General features: G+C 33.1%; 1 protein-coding gene across 1 annotated transcript in view; it reads right to left on the bottom strand.

The window, feature by feature from the left end:
* The window catches only part of LOC129229417 (ubiquitin carboxyl-terminal hydrolase MINDY-2-like), a 111,501-nt gene that overhangs the window by 38,663 nt on the left and 53,035 nt on the right, over positions 1–19,803 (bottom strand). The window contains exon 2 of the mRNA XM_054863719.1: positions 15,574–15,988. Coding sequence (XP_054719694.1) covers positions 15,574–15,840 — 267 coding nt within the window. The 5' untranslated portion in view covers positions 15,841–15,988. The remainder of the gene's footprint in view (positions 1–15,573; positions 15,989–19,803) is intronic.

A 19,803-nucleotide genomic window follows, 5' to 3' on the forward strand; every position in this document is an offset into this window, starting at 1 on the left:
TCTCTCGTCGTTGTAGGCAGTCGCTCGATCGGTATTCGAACTTGCTTGTTCGTGCCGCTCGCCCTTTATTAGAAATGATGAGCTGGAATTAGCTTATTTCCCAATGGATTTACTTCATCGGAGTTTTCAGTCAATAATCATGCAGTTTGCATTGCAGTGTTACTTATCTCATGCAAAAGTAGCATGTAGAGAGATTATGTTGTTAGTATTTTTTTTTATCATTTACAGCGTGTTTTTAACTATTTACATTATTGTTTAAATAAACTTCATGAAAGTTAGAAATAGTTTGTTAAGTCTTATTTCCGAACTCACTCTGCTAGTATCAAAGAAACATTGGGGAGATATTATTAGATTAGAAATTCTCCCCAACACGGGTTATGGGCCCAGTCCCTTTCCTGTGCAGACCTAGTGAAAATATTTTTGGATAAGACTAGGAAATGATAAAGAGTGTACATGCATCTGTAAAAAGGCGGAGTTGTACTGCTGCCAAAAGTACATGTACAGTTGGATGGTGTACATTTCGATATTTTTCAGTAATTTTCAAATTTTTTTTTTTTGGAAGCTGCAAATTCGATTGCTTAAAATTGGTTTTCATAAATTTTTATCATGTAATTGCGTTTATTATACTGATAATGTGATTTTACTCTTATATGTTGATGACATTGTGTTATTCAGTTAGAAGGACAGGGATATTAAAGATGCTTTGAATTTACTTCAAAAACATGTTGAAATTAAAATTTTAGGTAAAACTAAAAAGCTACTAGGTGTAGAATTTGAAAATGAAGGAACTGGCTTAAATTTACATCAAACTGAATACATTCGTGTAGTTTATGAAAGATTTAGTAATTTTAAAATCCCTATTTCTTCTTTACCTATTAGTAAAGGATGTGTTTATTCAAAGTTAAATTGTCCTACTACTCAAGCTGAGATTGACGAAATGTCAAAATATCCATACAAGAGTTTATTAGGGTGTTTATCATTTATTTCTAGTAGAACACGTCCTAATATATCATATGCTGTTAACATTTTCAGCCAATTTCAAAGCAACCCAGGAATTGTACACTGGGATGGATTGTTGAAATTACTAGGAATTTGTTTACCATACTAAAGATTTAAAATTAAACTTAAAATGTGAAAATGTTCAACTTATAATTTTTTCGGATGCTGATTTCGCCACAAATAAAGATGATAGAACCTCATTAGGAGGTCAACTTGTTTTACTTGATAAAGCTCCAATTGAATGGCGCACGTTCAAAGAATGAAGCGTTAGCCTTTCAACGATGGAAGCTGAATTTATTGCCATGACAGAATGTGCAAAAGAGCTCATGTGGTTTGATCATATAATTGACAAATGCATCAAAATAAAAATTGTTAAAAGTTGTAAAATTAAATCTATTTTGTATGTGGATAATCAGGCTACATTAGATTTTGTTAAATCGCCTATCGAAAATCATCGTAGTAAACACATTGATATAAAATTGTTTTTCATTCGGGATTTAGTTCATAAAAATATTTTTAACGTGAGATATGTCAAAAGCAAAGATAACATGTCGGACATATTCACGAAACCTCTCACCCGATTAGAAATTCAAAGATTTATAGAAAAAAATTTTTGTACAAATATAATATAATTTAGAAACAATTTTAGAAATTTTTGAAATTGAATTGTGTACTTTAAATTTTTCTTTGCATCATGTTTTGTGAAATGTTTTTGCAAGTTCTAACAATTTAATTGTCCACCTGAATGCTACAGTGGCTTTTTCTCCCTATCAACCGGGTTGCGAACAGCTTTTTGTTACGTCTCGTTAAAAGTGAAAATGTAATTGTCAGAGTCTTCCCGGGAGTTAGGATAGAGGAAGTTTATTGTTGCATGAAGGTCTATCACGGGTGTATTTGTTTTTCATTTTGTGAGACCCTATTTTTGACTATTGGAAACACCACTAGTTCCCGTTAAAATTTGTAATTTTCCTTCATTGAATAAATAATGGTGCAAAAATGTTATTAAAAAAAAAATTTTTTTTTGAATTAGTAAAAATGAAATTTTAATCAGTTAAAATTATCATACAGTCTTTAAGTATAGAAGGGGAGCATTTTTTTTTTATTTAGATTTTTAGTGATCTATTTGTAAATGAAATGATTTAGTGAGAAATGGATAGTTAGTAAAAGAGCTTATTTACATTTCGTTATAAACATTTCTCAATATATGCTTATACTATACTATTTTCAAGACTGTGATATTTTATATGCTGATTTGAACAGTTACTGTGGGTTTTTATTTTATATTTCAGATTGATCTACTGTCACTATTATAAATTAAACTGGAAAAATAATTGAAAAATTATAAAGGACTTTGATCAAGAATTTGTTTTCCAACTTTTGGTGAAAATTCGTGGAAAACGTACTATGAGTTATGACGTGAAAGAGATAATGAAGAAAAAAAAAGGACTTTTCAAGATGATTGTTCTTTGAACTTTTGAATTTTTTTCAGCAAAGTGTATTGTATGTTGTGTTTTTCTCAAATTTTGAGATTCTAGATCTATATTGGAAGTTCGTAATATAGAGTCAAGTTTATATTTTAAATTTGTTCATTGTTTTTCTCATATAGTTATTAATATGTGGAAATTGTGATAAATGTCTAAAGGAAGTTAAAAATTTTTTGAATGTTTTCATTGTGAGATGATGAGAGGGGGGGGGGGCTTGTTAGGCATAAATGCCTGTTAATAACAACAGTAAATAATCCTATCTCATCACCTCACAACACCAAGAGTAAAATAATGTTTTTCCTTACTTATAATGTATTACCAATCATTCTGCATGACTGGGGTAAAAGATTCTTATCAGCACTCATTCACATTGGTCGAATCGACCAAATGTTTGTTTCACTTTCGTTCACCCTTGGCGGGAACTCCATGACGTCATAGATGCTTCTAGAAGGAATCTGATGGCATGTGTGCTTAACGATAGCAGTGATGTGTCCGTTCACGTGACTCGGACATGCTAATGACCCGGGGGGGTATTTAAACTGCTCGGGGCTTATGTTCTCTCTCTTTGATCATCTCTCGTCGTTGTAGGCAGTCGCTCGATCGGCATTCGAACTTGCTTGTTCGTGCCGCTCGCCCTTTATTAGAAATGATGAGCTGGAATTAGCTTATTTCCCAATGGGTTTACTTCATCTAAGTTTTCAGTCAATAATCATGCAGTTTGCATTGCAGTGTTACTTATCTCATGCAAAAGTAGCATGTAGAGAGATTATGTTGTTAGTATTTATTTTTATCATTTACAGCGTGTTTTTAACTATTTACATTATTGTTTAAAGAAACTTCATGAAAGTTAGAAATAGTTTGTTAAGTCTTATTTCCGAACTCACTCTGCTAGTATCAAAGAAACATTGGGGAGATATTATTAGATTAGAAATTCTCCCCAACAAAAATGTATCGTAAACGCCGCACCCATCGCAATCGCCGCGCTAACAATGATGAGTACACAGTATGTCACTGATACTTTAGACTGCTTTAAAGGTAGCAAAAATAGAAAAAACAATTACAAATTCATTTATAATCATTAAAAACATTTACAGCGCTTATGGAAAAGGTAAAATTAATGTATGACAATGGAAAAAACAACAATAGAAAAACATAAAAAGTAAACAAACCGACGAGACAAGTCAGTTGCCAGATACAAAAAAAAAATTAAGTTCATGCGCTGTAGTTTTTTTAAGTGGTTAGCTCCACTACAGCACACTTTTTAAAGTGGGTTGCATCCCCTTAATTAGAAACTACTTTAGTTAAATCCCTCGAAATCGCTTGATTCAACATCAGAATGGAAGAGGGAGAGAAGTTCATCTTCCAATTCTGCATCATTTTCACGCGATTCTTCATCGTCCGAGATAGTTTCGACAATCTCTGGCACATTTTCACAAAAGATTTCTGCTTGTGCGAAAGCTCCTTTTATAGTGTTAGGCGACACTTCTTTCCAAGCAAGCGATACCCATTTCGCCACTTCTTCATACGACGCTCGCTTAAGGTTGCCTGCTTTTGTGTATGAAGCATTTGCGGCCATCCAAGTTTCCCACTGCTTCCATACGTGGCATTCAAAGCTGCGATTGACGGTTAAATCCAGGGCCTGTAGCAGCTTCGTTAATCCACCTGGAATAATAGCAAGAGAAGCAGATGCATGTTTTGCATGCTCTTTAACTGTATCCAACAAATGAGCGCGCATCGAATCAAAAATAAGGAGGCCCCTGGGTTTGAAAAAACATCCCTTTCGTTTCCGCCACACTTCCGTTATCCAGTGCAACATTACGCTTTCACACATCCAGCCTTTTTCGTTGCACTGGATAACCACATCCTTCGGGAAATTTTCCTTCTGAATCGTATTCCGCTTGAAAATTATTAGCGGTTTTAGCTTCTCTCCATCTCCTGAACAGGCGAGGACACACGTAAATGAGGACTTTTCATGTCCTGTAGTCGCAATTGTGATGGATTTTTCCCCTGTTTTGCAGACTGTCCGGTTGGGAGGACAATCAAAAGTCAGGGGAACCTCGTCCATGTTAATCACTTGTGAAGCTGTCAGTTTTTTATCAGCAATCGTACGATGTACGAAATCCAGAAATGACTTTTTTTTTTGCCTCCCAGTCATCAGGCAAACTCTGTCCAACAGTCGTTTTTTGCCGCACTGATAACTTTTTCGGTGCATAAACCGATAGCACCAGTTTGAGTTGCCATTGAAATTATGTATCTCCACATCAGCGGCCATCCTTCTTGCTTGAATGCGAATATGCACTGTGGAGAGAGGGGATCCCTTTTCCCTTTGCTCCAAAATCCAATTTTCGAGCCAATCTTCCAAAACAGGCCACTAGGCGATCCTGCCTCTTCTAGCCCATTTAGTTTTCGGCATCTCTTTGAGCTCCGCCTTTTCTGATCGCCAATGACGGATGCATCGCTCATCAACTGCAAATTTGTGTCCTGCAGCACGATTTCCAACACTCTCCGCCTTTTCAATGACCTGAAGCTTAAAGGCTGCAGTATAGCTCATGTGACACTTAGGAGCCATGAGAGAAATTCAAAAATATCGAACGAACGAAAGATAAGAAGCGCTAGTAGAAAATAGGCTCGCAGCTTTCCAATACTGAATCAATGAGAAAGGAATGCCGTTTCACCTTTCCCCCACTGGTTGGACCAGGGAGCAGAGGTGGAAGAGTTTATTTTTAACACCCCCGGAAAAAAAGGGGTTGGGTAGCCATGCGAGATAACGTAGTTTTTAGATCAGAGCTGGTGCCATCTTTTGGCAACAATGTGAAATATATTGAAATTCGAACATCCGATTTTTTTTTTAAAAACAAATAAAAAATTTTAAAACATCAAAAACGCCGCACTGGTATAAACGCCGCATTCCACTTTTTTTTGGTTTCCAACACGTAAATGCCGCGGCGTTTCTTCCATAAAATACGGTATATAAAAATATCAGACATATATCAAAATACCCGATATATATCAAAATATCGGATATTTTCCATATTTTTGAACTCTGGGTAGATGTGGTTGACCAAATGGTGAGAAAGTATTCGGTAAAATCATGCTTAAGATGGTGGCAAGTTAATGTTTTCTTCAATATGCTTGATTTAGCAGGAATAAATGTGTGGATATAATACAAAGAAATATTCAGCGTAAATATAAGTCACAGGAAATTCACTTCATAATAATCAGAGGAATTGATATCGAAATACCTTGAAGTAACCACAAAAGTTATACAAAGAGATCTTGAAACCGTTTCCATAAGTCGTGGAGCAAAGAGAGAGAGCAGTGCCAACTAGTTAAGAATTGTAGAGGCAATAAGACTGCAAATGGATGTGAACACTGCCACAAATTCATTTGTAGGCCATATACCAGCATTATCAAAAAGTATATGCATGGAATGTAAACAAGATTGAATTGTCTTCCTTTTCTGTAAGTAACTATTTGCAATGTTATTTTTGAAAAATAAATATATATTAATATAAAAAGTACTTTAGTTAAACATTTCAATTGTTTAAATTAATTTATAATTCATACTTGAATTAACATAAAATGCTTTCCGTAATTTTTTACATTTTTATGCGAGTTTTACAGCTTCTTTTAAAGAACACTCATTATGACCATTTCCAGCAGTTTCAGGTAGAGGGGCGGGGTGTCATGACTTGCCCCCTCCAAACCTGCAACAATGAATGTTTGCTTGAAAAATATTTTTTTGAATTCGATTTTTTGCCCCCCCCCCCCTTCCTATTTCGAGAAATTATTTTGTAATATTTTATGAGGTTTATTGAATTTGAGTAGTAAAAATGACTGCTTGAAAAAAAAGGGGGAAAAAACCTGACTGAGACCAAAGCAAATAAATTTTGAATTCACTTTTTTTTTTGGGGGGGGGGGGTATTACATGTCACTTTTCTATTTACAAGTTTACTATTACTATTTTAAGGTGTCGACAGTAAAATAGCTTTGCTTGAGTCATCGTTTATTTGAGCCGTTCTCAGGCGCAAGTCAAATGAAAAAAAATAGCAAAGAAGTGTCTGCCACCCGCCGATTGCTTTTTATGCAACAAATTTAATCGAGGACAGTTATTGTAAAACTATTTCCAGTGCTGCAGGTATCGATTCAATTGAAAATATTTGAATGTGTAAATATTTTCATGTAAAGTCTATGTAGATAATTATTCCCTTCTTTTGTGATTGTGATTTTTAGGTGTTTCGTTTTTGTTCGTCCAAGTTTATTTTTTGCCTGTGCTGTAAATAGTTATTTAATTTTAATCAGTGTTTTGGAATCAGTGTCGTGCAAGTAATGTAAAATTTTAGTTTCGTGTTGCGAAACCTCGTTATACGAGGATTCTCGTAAATTCAGACGGAAACTGCTCGAAAAAGTTGCGTTTGTCAGAAAAGAACCACCCAAAAACAATGAAGGGTTTGGGGTGACAAAACATTGTCCTTTTTTGAAAAGTTACAAAAAACTGATGAACACGAAACTGATAGATCCGGAGTTCCTTCATCAGACTCTTAGGCTGCGGCATCTTCGTCCACCTCCGATTTTTCGGCTATTGAAAAGAATCAGTCAGTGAGTATTTGTCAAATATCTTATGAATATAATTCAGACATTAACTTTTAATTAGATTTTCACTGCATTTTCCGCTATTATTTTGTATTTTTCTGCATACAAAATGGATGTGTCGAGTATCATGCAAATTTAAAATCAAATATGGATGTGTGTCAAGTATTATGCAAATATTTAATCCACTTAACATGCTCATTAAACATTTAACTTTTATTAGATTTTTGCTGTGTTTATTTATTGTGTTGGTTAATGGTGCGAATACTGCTGCAATATGTATATTTAAATAAATAAAACGTATGTTTAATATTACCTCCTTGACCTGCATTTTAATGAAGTGTATCTTCCTGGGTCTTTTGAAACCTTGAACTTTTTTATTATAGTAAAAGAGAATTTAATTGTTATAATCAGATATATGAATGAAATGAACCTTCTTTATGGAGATATCAGTACATAAAATATAAAAAAGAGCTGTGACCGTCTTCTTGGTTTTATTTTAACTAATACGCTTACCAGAAACCCAAAAAACTTATCAATTCGTATCTAAGATGCCCATCATATTCAAAGTCACTAAGTAAATTTAAACAGGATTAGAACTTTTTTTCAGTCAAAATTCTAAGTTCTCCGTTAGAACAGGAAATTTCAATTACTTTTCCTTCACGGTTTTTCACAGATTAATCCCACAGGTCAAACCAAGTGATTCATTTTGACTATTTTTCTTGTTATTATTTATATTTTTGGAGATATTAAGTCTATTTCTTGCAGATGATTGGCGAATATCAGGAGATTGTAAGTATTTTAAAAGATGCAAAAGGAGGAAATAGGTAATCTACTAATCTACAAAAAGCAAAAAACATTCGATTGTGCTTCCCCTCTAAAAGCAAATGTTGTCAAAATACGATCAGAACTAGTTTTATTCATTAATGCTGGGGCTGCTCATCAAAGGCATCCCTGCTCTTTCACCTCTGAAATATTCAGTGGGGGCAGGTGTTTTTAGGGATATTTTTCTTTTTGGAGGCTCTAGTTCTTGTGGAGGGTCTTCATAGTACTTGGAAGGGGGGGGAGGGGCACCTCAGATTAATGTACCAAATTGAATGTTCATAAAAGGGTTTGTAATAGTTATGTTTAGTTTAACACTTAACTAAAAATACGCTTTCATGAGAAAAAGACATGATAAAATTACATACAACACCTGCTAAATCCAAGAAGTGGCCACCACAAAAACATAAAATGACTCATTGCTCTCAGTTTAGCTAAGAGATAGGACTGGTATTGGCATTAATTGAGAACTTTTTGAAATTATCTTCGTGAAATATACCATGTTGACATGTGCCCCCTTTCCCCTACCCCTTTATTAATTTTTTGCAACTTTCTCTATGCAGTTCTATTCTCTTGAATTCATAATACAATTTTCACTGCGTATAGTAGATTATGTCCTTGGCTCAATTTATAGGTTATTTTGCTTAATCCGTACTTTCATTGATTCGGACGACCTGGATTCCGTGTTAGCCCAGATTAATGAAACCATTGACCAAAACAGGTACAATGGAGAACACCCTCAGAATGTTTATAACATTTTTATACCTTCGTATTTAAAAATCTCTATTTTGCTGTTAGTATGAAATCAAACAAAAATTAGAAAAAATTAGAATCAAAGTTTTCTCTAATTTTAAAAGTTATTTTTTAGAGATAATAATTCAAAAGATAACAATAGGTTATTACATCTGGAACAAAAGGTAAATTTATCCACGGGATCAAAACTTATGAAAAAGAAAGGGGGTGCAGAAAGAGTACAAGAGAAAAAGCAAAAGTTAATGCAGACAGAGGCAAAAAAGTGTTCAAAAATTACCCTGTTGTTCTTCAAGCAAACAAAGGTCTCTGAAAATAATGAAAATTCGGTTTTACAACTTTCGTCTCTCGAAAAAGATGAAGATACTACATTTATTTCCGACAAAAATGAGCAATTGGGCAATGAAATACCAAGCAATGAGCAAATGATGACAAATAATGAAAACAATTGCGTTGAAGAAATTGTGAAAATTATCCCGTACAAAAACAGTAAGTTGCCAACTTCCTCTAATATTAATCCTGATCTTTTAAGTGGGAATACTTCAAGTGTAACTGAAGAGCTTATTTTAAATGTAGATTCACCATCAATTTCTAAACCTGCTCAAACTCATCTTTCAACATCTGAAAATTCGGCAATTTGGTTTGTTTTTTTCGCGACCCAAAGCAAGTGAAATCGAAACCTTTTTCTCTTATCACCCCCAACAGACAGCATGTGATCCAATCGTCCAAAAAACATCCCAAAGAATAAGTGGATCAAACAGAATTTGGTTGTCATACAAGGAAGAAGGTAAGGCCTTAAACTGCAGATGACTAACAATTTTTTGATTCATGGGGCTTTATATGGAAGCCTTTCATTTGTACACAAGTCTGGTTGGATGACTGCCGAAAATTTTCTTGAAGTTAATGGAGCATTTTAAAAAGCATACAAATACAAGCGATGAAAATCCTTCCTTGCTTATACTTGACAATCATGAAAGCCATGTAAGTAGTAGAGCCATTAAACTCGCAAAAAAAAACATGGAGTGGTTATGGTGACTCCCCCCCCCCCCCCCACATTGTTCCCACAGATTACAACCATTGGATCTCAGTGTCTATGGACCTTTTAAAAGGTATTATAATAGTGCATTGAATTGATTGGATGCTTAATAACCCAGGCCAAACTGTCACTTATTATCACGTGCCTGGTATTGTAAATGGAGCATTTACTCTTTCAATGACGGCAAACAATATTCTAGCTGGTTTTTCAAAAAGTGGAATTTTTCCTTTCAATAAAAATCATTTGACAGAAACGGATTTCTTGTCCTCTTATGTGTCTCATTGTACAGAACCAACAACGACAAATGAAGTTGATACTCAAGATGTTATTTCAAAGCTGTCAACAAATGATATGAGCTTGACAACTGTACTGAGACATAGCCCTTCTGCATCATTCTCTCTACCAGTTACACCGGAGTCAGACCATTTCCAAAAGCTCTCCCTCGAAAATTTGATACCAAACAAGGAAGAAAATGGGGAACAACAAAAATTTTGACACAAACACCTGAAAAAGCAGTGAATAATAATAATACTGAAATAACACAGGAAAAGACCCACAAAATACCTAAATTGATAACAAAAAAAAGGAAACATATTTCTTTTTTTAGAAAGTTCTGAAAGTAGGCAAAGAAAATGTTCCTTTAGAGCAAATGTCTGAAAATGATTCTGTCTTGGTAAAATCTGAAGGAAAATCTTCGACATATCGTTATGCAGTAGTTGTTGTTGAAATAAACATGGAATTCAAGAACTTTTTCTGAGCTTCCTCACAAAAAGAAGTGATTTACAAAAGTTTTTCTATCCTGAAAAGGAAGAAAAATACTCGACTGAAATTAAAGATATTGTACACAAATTGCCTCAGCCAACAATCGACCAGAAAAGTATTTGTGTATCAACTTTGATATCTTTTGATTTTAATTTTTCAAATTTTAATATGACATAATTATTTTTTATGAACATTACATTTTAAAATATAATCTGCTGTCTTTAAATGTGTATCAAAACTCGTTTTTGTATTGATTTTGACGTGTCCCATCAGGCCCACATAGTGTCCCAATAGACCCACACCTAGGGGACTAATGGAACAAAGACAATAATGTATAAAAGTCATATCTCTATTTAAAAAAATTCTATTAAGAAAAAAAAAAATTCTCTCTTTACGAATCTCTCCAAATTCGAGAGGGTTCAGTTATGTGCAGCTCGTATCATAACAGGTTTGAAAAGCAGCTGCCCGAATGACATTGTACTCTATGAGGCAAATCTTCCATCACTTGGTCTTGAAAAAAACTCAAACTTGGTTAAATATTTTAACAAATTACGCAGCTATGGAAACCATAATAGAACATCAGAATATTTGTGTGATTGGATAAATAATCAAAGATTAAAGAAATATAGCCAATTTAGTTTGGCTGATAATTATAAAGATAATTTCAAAATCAGTAGAGCAGTCCTCTCTAAGACCTTGTGTGAGCCCGATTTGTGGGCCTACCCGGAGTTCACTTCCATACTGAACTTATGTCCGTCACTAACAAAAACACAGATGCTCCAGATTATTTAAGACAGTTGGCTCTAGAAGTTATAGATGGCATCCCGAGTGATGCCATTTTGATTTACACAGATGGCAGTAAAGATGAATTGAATAACACTGGGAGTGGTGTCTTTATCGAAAGTCTTTCTGTTCAGCTTTCCAGACGCAACTCGGATATCTGTTCGGTATTCAGAAGTGAATTAATCGCCATAAATGAAGGATTAAATACCATCCTTCATGACACTAAATATGGTGACATTTGGATCCTTACTGATAGTCGGAGCTCGATTCAATACCTACACAACTGGAGCAGTGTGTGCGACCTTGTGGGTATTCAGATTATCACCCATCTCAAAAATCTAACCAAGGGAAGGGAAGTCCACTTTCAGTGGATTCCCTCTCATGTAAACATCCATGGCAATGAAGCCGCAGACATCTTGGCTAAAAGAGGTTGTTCAGAGTTGCCCAACAAGGACTTCACATTAACTTATAAGGCAATTTTCTCTATGAAGAAACAAGGAGACAAGCAAGTCTGGATCACCCCTCCCGCCTATCCCTGGTACTGCAGGAAGACCCCGGGAGGCTCGTTAGATTTTGAGGGTGACAGACATGATCAAACGGCCGTCTCAAGACTCATAAGTGGTCATCTGAAGAACATGGTTTTCGACTCTGGGTGTAAGATCTTCTCTTTGTGCAGCAAATGCAATCTGAAACCGGCATCCCCCGACCACATCCTTGATTGTTTGGGGTTCACTCTGGCAGATGTCTGTGCTAGCCCACTACTGGTGCTTGACTTCGCTAGGGTTCATGGCATCATGAATCTGATCTAGCTGCCGCTGGATCAATGAAGGATTGTAAACAACAACAACAACAAAATTCTGTATCTTCTAAATATATATATATATTTTTTTAAAGCCAGTATTTCTCTTTTAACCCATAAAAAAATCTGTACAAAAACGTGTTAATTTCATTTTGTAATAATTAAAACTTCAAAACTGTCCCACTAGACCCAACTCTCCCCTAGCTTTGGTCTAGGTGGATGACTGAAGAGAGAACTTTTCAAAATTTTTACAACATTTTGTGAAACATACAAGATGTTCGAGTGGCTGACAAAATTTCATAGTGAGAAAAGAAAAATTTGTCTAATTCTGAACAACTGTTCTGCCCATGTAGAGGTTTAAAGGTCTCAAAGCAATGAAGTGTGTTTTTTAGCCCCCAACACTTCAGCGAAAATCCAGCCTTGTGATCAAGGAATATTCAAATGTTTTAAAATGCACTGTCGTAGAAAAATGGTCCGAAAAGCTATTTCTGTTCTGACAAGAAGGAATTCTTCATCGATCTATTACTATGGTACTTGAAAAGAGCATGGGGCTGAGTAAAACTTTCAACAATACAAAACTGCTTTCATAATGGAGGTCTTGATGGATTGGATGAAACTGCCAAAGAAAAACTGGGTAATGAAACAATTTCTTCAGTTATTGAAGAAGCTGTTAAAAGAAACATTGTTTCTGCCACCTTGTTTGAAGAATACATAGCAATAAATGACAAAGTCTTAACTTCAACGGATGAAGAAATAGTTACGGAATCCGAAAATGAAGTATATGAAATCGAAACAGATGACGATAATGAAAATGCTGATCCTGAAGCCCTAATTTGGATCAGTGTAAACGAAGCGGGAGCAGCATTAAAAACTATGCAACAACTCTTAATGCAGCAAGAGAATGCCTTGCAGGTGTTAAACTGTTTAGAGGAGACAAATGGTTTTGTAAAAGGGTGTTATTTCAAAACATTGATGCAAAAATTTATCCAAGATTTCTTTTTTCTTTAATCAATGTATATATACAGGTAATAAAACTTTTTCTTTTATTTTTATGATCAATATAAGTTTCATACTTAAACTATAAATATAGAAGTTTGTGCATACATTTTTGTGCAAATGTACTCAACAAGGGTTCCTATATTTTTTGCATCACAAAAACAAAAAGAATTGTCTGTTAATGCCAAGTCCGGTAAGTGTGGAAACTGGTTAGCGCAAAACTCGGTTAGCATGAAATATTTAGGCGTTCCCATCGAGTTTGTGTTAATGAGCTTTGACCATGTTTTTATTTTATTTAGGGCGGTGGAAAGAGAGATTAGAGTGGAAAGCATAACAAAATAAAACAAAAAAGTTTATATTTGATTACTTCTTTTCCTTTGAAGCTTCTTTTTAACGTTCTTTTAAGCTTAATATTAAGTATTTAATCCTATCCTATTTGTGCTGTATCTTTGATATCTTAGCAGAACCTTCCACCCTATTCTTCAATAACTGGTTCCAGTATTTTTTGGGGAAGAATCCACTTGTAAGTGCAGGAAATGTAACTTTACTCATGTAGAAACCCTGTGTTTGTAATTTCTTTATAGTGAGGTTCTTTGTGTACCGGAGAAATCTGTATTTAAAGTATATTTCAAAAGAATCATGTTAGATGCTCCCAGCAGCACAGGAAGCACATTAAATCTGATCAGAGCAGAGCCCCTCTGGTTTTGAGTTGGTCAGACCCCGAAGTGTTTTTTTTTTGGGGGGGGGGAGTAGGAAATAAGGAGTCAAAAATTTAAAAAGTAGGAAAAAAAAATCATTTGAAAAAATAGGAAAAAATAGGAAGAGATAGGACTGAACACACGTCAACAGAAAACAAATTTAGAGAACTTTATTTCTAATGTAAAGTAAATTAACAGTCTTTTTGATTTAAAACTGTCCCTAAAATAAACTAACAGTACTTTTGAAGTATTAAAGGGATTTAATGAAAGACAGAGTCATAAAAACAAAACGAAAGAAACAAGCTGACAATTTTCAGTATGAAAAATTAACAGGTGGAAACAAAATATTAAATACAAAAATATGAAAATAAAATCCAAACAAAGAAACACTTTTCAACAGTACAGTAATAAAAATTTAAGTGTGAAATAATAAAATGCGATAAAGCGATCACAAAAAAAAAAAAAAAAAACAATAATAATAATAAAACTCATATTTTTTGGTGCAATAAAACCATTTTTGTTAAAGATTTGTTTTGTCAAAAACGAAAACATTCCTTCAAGAGCATCCATTTATCATTTGAAAATACTAACACTTTCAGCTCCTGTTGTCATAAACTGCGACACAAAAAAAAAAAGTAAATAATAATTTAATTTCAGTTAAAAATAATCAGCAGCTGACATGCTTTCTTGCATAAACAGGGGCAGATGTTTGAATTTGAAAAAAAAGGGGGGGGGGGGAAAGACTGAAAATGCAGAATTAAAATTTGTTTTTAAATATGGGATGTAAAATTTATAATAAAATAATTAAACTAAATAAATAACGAAATAAGTAAACTAAAGGATTTGTATTATGTTATATACTCTCTTTTTAGCATTCAACAAAATTTTTGTTTCAGGAACATCATTTAATAAACTAACTATTCGCCACAAATAGCATTTTAAGTGTTAACTGAACCTGTGATGGCAGGAAATAAGATCTTAACAAAAAAAAAGAACACAATACAAATCTAACGGATGGTCTTCCATCACACATGCACCTAATTTAAGGTGTTGAGGTGGTAACAACTTATGTTTTGGGCATAACTAAGCTGTTCTGAAGCACATTGGTTTAAGATTTACTTTTAAAGTTCTTTTTTTTTTTTTTTTTTTTTTTTTTTTTTTTTTTTTTTTTTTTTTTTTTTTTTTTTGACCAACTTTGAGTTTTATTACAGCTATCCCAGATACAAATGATACATGAGTACTTTGTATATGCATCGTGCTGATTAAGAAGCATGGAAATAACTTTTAAATCACTGAGAGCCAGGTTTTCATTCTTCTAAATGTGTAGAGTATACAACTGATACAGACAGATGCATACTGACTTCAAAGATAAAAAATTTAATTTTTCAAGAAAATGAGAGGCATTAAAAAAATTGTCATCATTTTTCCTGAAATCGTCACCAGCAAATGTATAAAGTTCAGCTATCACTTTCCTTGCATTTTTTTATTGCAGACCTGAATACAAGGACACCCATATAGGGGGGCAAGAGGGGGCTCTAGCCCTTAGAAATTAGAACTTCCTTTCTTTTAGTACTTTTTTCTTTGCAAAAATGTAAAAACATTTCTTCTCTAGCCATTAATGAATAATTTATTAAAAATGTCAAACTTTAAAATGATTCTACTCTGTACTGAAATCTGTTTCTATGGGGAAAATATCCTGATGAACCATGGGGAAAATATCTGAGCCCCCCTCCCCTTTAAATTTTGCATATGGGCGCCCATGCCTGAGTAATTAGCCTAGCTCAAGGAGTCAATAAACAGATTTATACAAAGATCTACTTTCCATTTGAAAAGAGTGGAAGAATTATAACTCACCTGTGTTATGACTGGACTTTTAACTCCATTCCGAGAGATCCACTTTATGTGGTAGATTGAATCTGATTTATCATCTGGAATGGTCACTTTTTCTTTTACTGGACTTGCTGATGAAAGATCTTCAACATTACTTGACTGTGAAGAAGTCGCTTCTGTAGTTGGAATTTCAGTATCAACATTAGATATTTCTACATCAGTTGAATGTAAATTACTTTGTTCTTCTATTGAATCATTGCATGTACTCTGCCCAGCTGAAGAATCTGCCATAACAAGCGAAGAATGCAAAATTTCTAAACAATTTTTGATTCAAATACTTCCCAATGTATTGCTATACTATGTATTAAATAGTTTAAAATATCAGACAGGAGGTTGCATTTTCAAAACACTATCATATACTTCATAACTGAATCACAAACTGAAAGAAAATAGAAAGTAATGAAAAACAGTTCAAACTAATGTAAATATTCTTACGTATATAATATAATTTACGAGTTACTCAATTTGTGGATTGTTGACATAATTTTTTTAAATGATTGAAGTAAACATGAGAAAAGGAGGGAGAATAACTTTCTGGTAATAAAAAATTATCTTTAGGAAAAAAAAGAGCTATATTTTTTACATGAATGGAAAAAAGTTGAAAACAGTATTTGCTGCAATAAAAAAATGACTTTTTAAATCAAACAATTTCTCTGTTGTTCTTCCTGGATATGCGGAAAATCACTCAGATCTTATAATGCAGTATTTCAAGTATTTAACTTTATCTCTTGTTATGACATCAGTTGGAAGATTAAAGTTCTGCCCATTTTGAAAAGCTGTCAATGTCTTTCAAATTAGTCAGATTGTAAGGAAAAATTTGCTTTTTCTTAAAATATACTGTTAAATCTCTTAAATTTGTTCGTCTTTTCCAAAAACAAATTACTTTTAAATTAGTATTTAAACTAATTCTATGATTGAAAATCAAATTCGTGATGAACGTACTTTTAACAGATTGGGCCTACTTTCATGTGAAAATTCAAACATCTATTTTTAAAAAGGGCAAAGGGGTAATATGCTGCAATCATTTGCAAGTCAAATTTAAATTTTGAGAACAATGAAGTTTGCTATGCTTCAATGCAGTAAATCCTTATTTTAATGCCCCGAAAGTTAATAAAACTTATTTATCAAAATTGGGGCAAAAAAGGTAAGTATAGAAAAGATGAAATTTTTATATTATTAAATGGATTTTTGCTACAAACAAAAATTATTTATTAGAAATATAAAAATACCTTTGCTTAAAAAATAAAAGCAAATAAAACAAGGTTAAAAGCACAAATGTGCAGGAACATTGCAAACATGTGTTTTGCTGTTACAAGGAATGCCTTTTTCACTGCACAAAATGCGAGCTTATGGATTTAAAGACATCCGACAAAAGTCGGATTTTTTTGTTGGATGTCTTAACATTCATTTAGCTTACACTTTATGCACTGAAAAAGACGTTCCTTGTAATGCAGAAATACGTGTATGCAGTGTTTCTGTACATTTTTGCTTTTGACGTTGTTTTATTTGCTTTTTAAAATTATTTTTGTTTGGCGGACTAGAACTAGAACAGATAGATTTAATTTGTTTTAATTCCAACTTCATTATTCACACATTTTATTTATTTATTTTAAAAATAACTTTTGTAAAATTTTGACACAAAAAAATCTTTTAAATAATGTGTTATTAAATTTCACACGGAATTTTGTTTCAAAAACTATTATATGGACATGGAGGTCTATACTACTATTTCAATGAGTTCAAAATTCATCAGGTGTGTGTCGGTAGTGATTCTTAAAACACAATTGGTGCTCGGTAACTCCGTACTGGGCCAATGTGCTACTCAGTATGTCTCTAAAGAAAATTTTAAACTTCTACAGCTATACTTGTTTTTGTGTTTGACGTACACACATGATACAGAGACGACAAAATTCATCAAGATTGATTTGGAAGTAATCCAAAATGCTCGTTTTGGTGTCCTACATGTTTACTCCCATGAATATGTACACACATCATGAAATCAAGAGTAAATCTACACAAAAGTGATTTAGAAGCAACACAAAAATGGAAATTTATGCTGAAATATGAGAGATTTTTTCGTAATGGCAATACTTTTTCATTCTCCAAGGAAGAAAAGGTACATCTCACCTGAATAGTGTAAAATTATAATTTTAAAGAATTTTCCAGATAGTGGAAACTAGGGAAGTTTGACCCATAGGGAGACGACCCATGAGGATTTTTTCCATGAAAAGTACAGTCGGACCTCTATATATCGAAGTAGCAAATTGCCGGAAAAAATTCGATATATAGAAATTTCGATATATAGAAACGATCTTATTTTATCATAAAAAAAACTCCTAAAACATTAAAATTAAAGCTAATTTTCGTGCATGAAACCTAATTTCTAATTTATACAAGCATCAGATTAAACGAAAGTTAATAACTGAAAAATTAACAGAAATAACATTTTTGTGCCTTCATACACCTTCATTCTTCGACAGTTCAACTTGATTCGTAACATGAGGGGATTTTCGTTTTGACAATGTAATCGAGATAATAGTAAAAAATCAATCTACTTAACTTGAATGATTTTTCCTGAAGCTAAAAAGACTAAGAATGATAATCAACAGACATAAAGGATAACTTGAAACTGATTTTACAGTATTAGTGGTTACAACTAAGATTTGAAATAAACTTGAGGTAATTTAAGAACTCCAGAACGGAACAACGAACTATCTACACACCCCTCAAACCCAGATTTCTTATGAGTTTCTTAGCAACCTTTAGTAAACATAACTTTCTCCCCTAACCTTCATTTTTCATGAGTCAAACAGTCTAAAGTGGAAAAAAAAATCTACGAATGTCTCGAAATTTTTTTCGATATATAGAGATTTTTTCGATATATAGAAACAATTTTTCTATGTAACGAACATTGAAATTTGCTGGGATTTCGATATATAGAAAATTTCGATATGTGGAAGTTCGATATATGGAGGCTCGACTGTATATTTAGGGAAAATATTTAGTCATAGATGTTATTGGTTTACCAGTCACACATCAGTATTTTGCAGGGATAAGCCATTTCAGAATTATCAGTGGTTTCCAAAAAATTCAGTGTTAAATGATACTGCACCTAAAAAGATTTTCGAATTTTTTTAAATTTTATCCTCAAGTTTTGAGGGAAATGAATTTTAAATGTATGCATGTTTTAGTCACTTTTCTAGCTATCTACTGATATACAGTAGTTTTATGTAACTTGAATCTAAGTTGTTAAAACTTTAAGGTAAACAAAAGAAAGCTAACTAGGAAGTTTTAAGCCCAAGCTAACTAGGGAGACTTGACCCAAAGGCTAAGATGATGTTTTTGTTTAATTTAATGTTTTCTCAATGAATTTTTATTTTTGAATAGATAACATATTGTGTCTTAGTCCTAATGATTGGAGTTTATTGATCTAAAATGCTAAAAATGTAAGGAAAACAAGAGAAAGCTAACTAGGAAGCTTTGACCCAAAGGATAATTTGATGTTTTCAATGAATATTTGCTTGTGTTTATCTAAAATATTGTGATTTGGACCTTAATGACTTGCTTTTATTTAAGCAATAACTTTAATATTGTGAATATGAAAGGGGATTTTTTTTATTTAGAGAATAACTAAAACATTTTGGTCTAATTAATTGTTTTTATTTGACAAATAACTAAAATACTAATGATCTTTAAGCCTAATGATTTGTTTCTTAATAAAATAACTGAAATATTGTTTAGGTCTTAGCTGATAAGTTTTGAATTAGACTTCTGCTTTTCTGCTGACATGCAATAAGATTAATTTTAAAAAAATCTGTATCACTTCACCTCTCTTCAAGTATCATTTATTAAAGCAAAAAACATCATTAAACGTGAGTTTTTGATTTCAATATCTATGAATCTTCTTACATTAATTAAGAGGGTCAAGTCTCCCTAGCTCAAGGGACACTTGACCCGTTTGCAGACATAATGAATATAATTTTTTGGTACCATTTCTGCTTAGAATTATGCTACAGTGTAGTCTCGAAAATCCGAAGTAACTGGGGCTTACCTCACCTCGGATTACTGAAAACTTGGTTTATCCGGAAAATTCTTCCAGATTTAAAACTTACATTATTCGGAAGACATAAGGAGGAGAACCTTTTGCTTTCTTATATAAAGAAAAGGAACCATTGTCTTAATAAATCAAATAAT

The sequence above is a fragment of the Uloborus diversus genome, chromosome 9, assembly GCF_026930045.1.
Source record: "Uloborus diversus isolate 005 chromosome 9, Udiv.v.3.1, whole genome shotgun sequence".
Lineage (NCBI taxonomy): Eukaryota > Metazoa > Arthropoda > Arachnida > Araneae > Uloboridae > Uloborus > Uloborus diversus.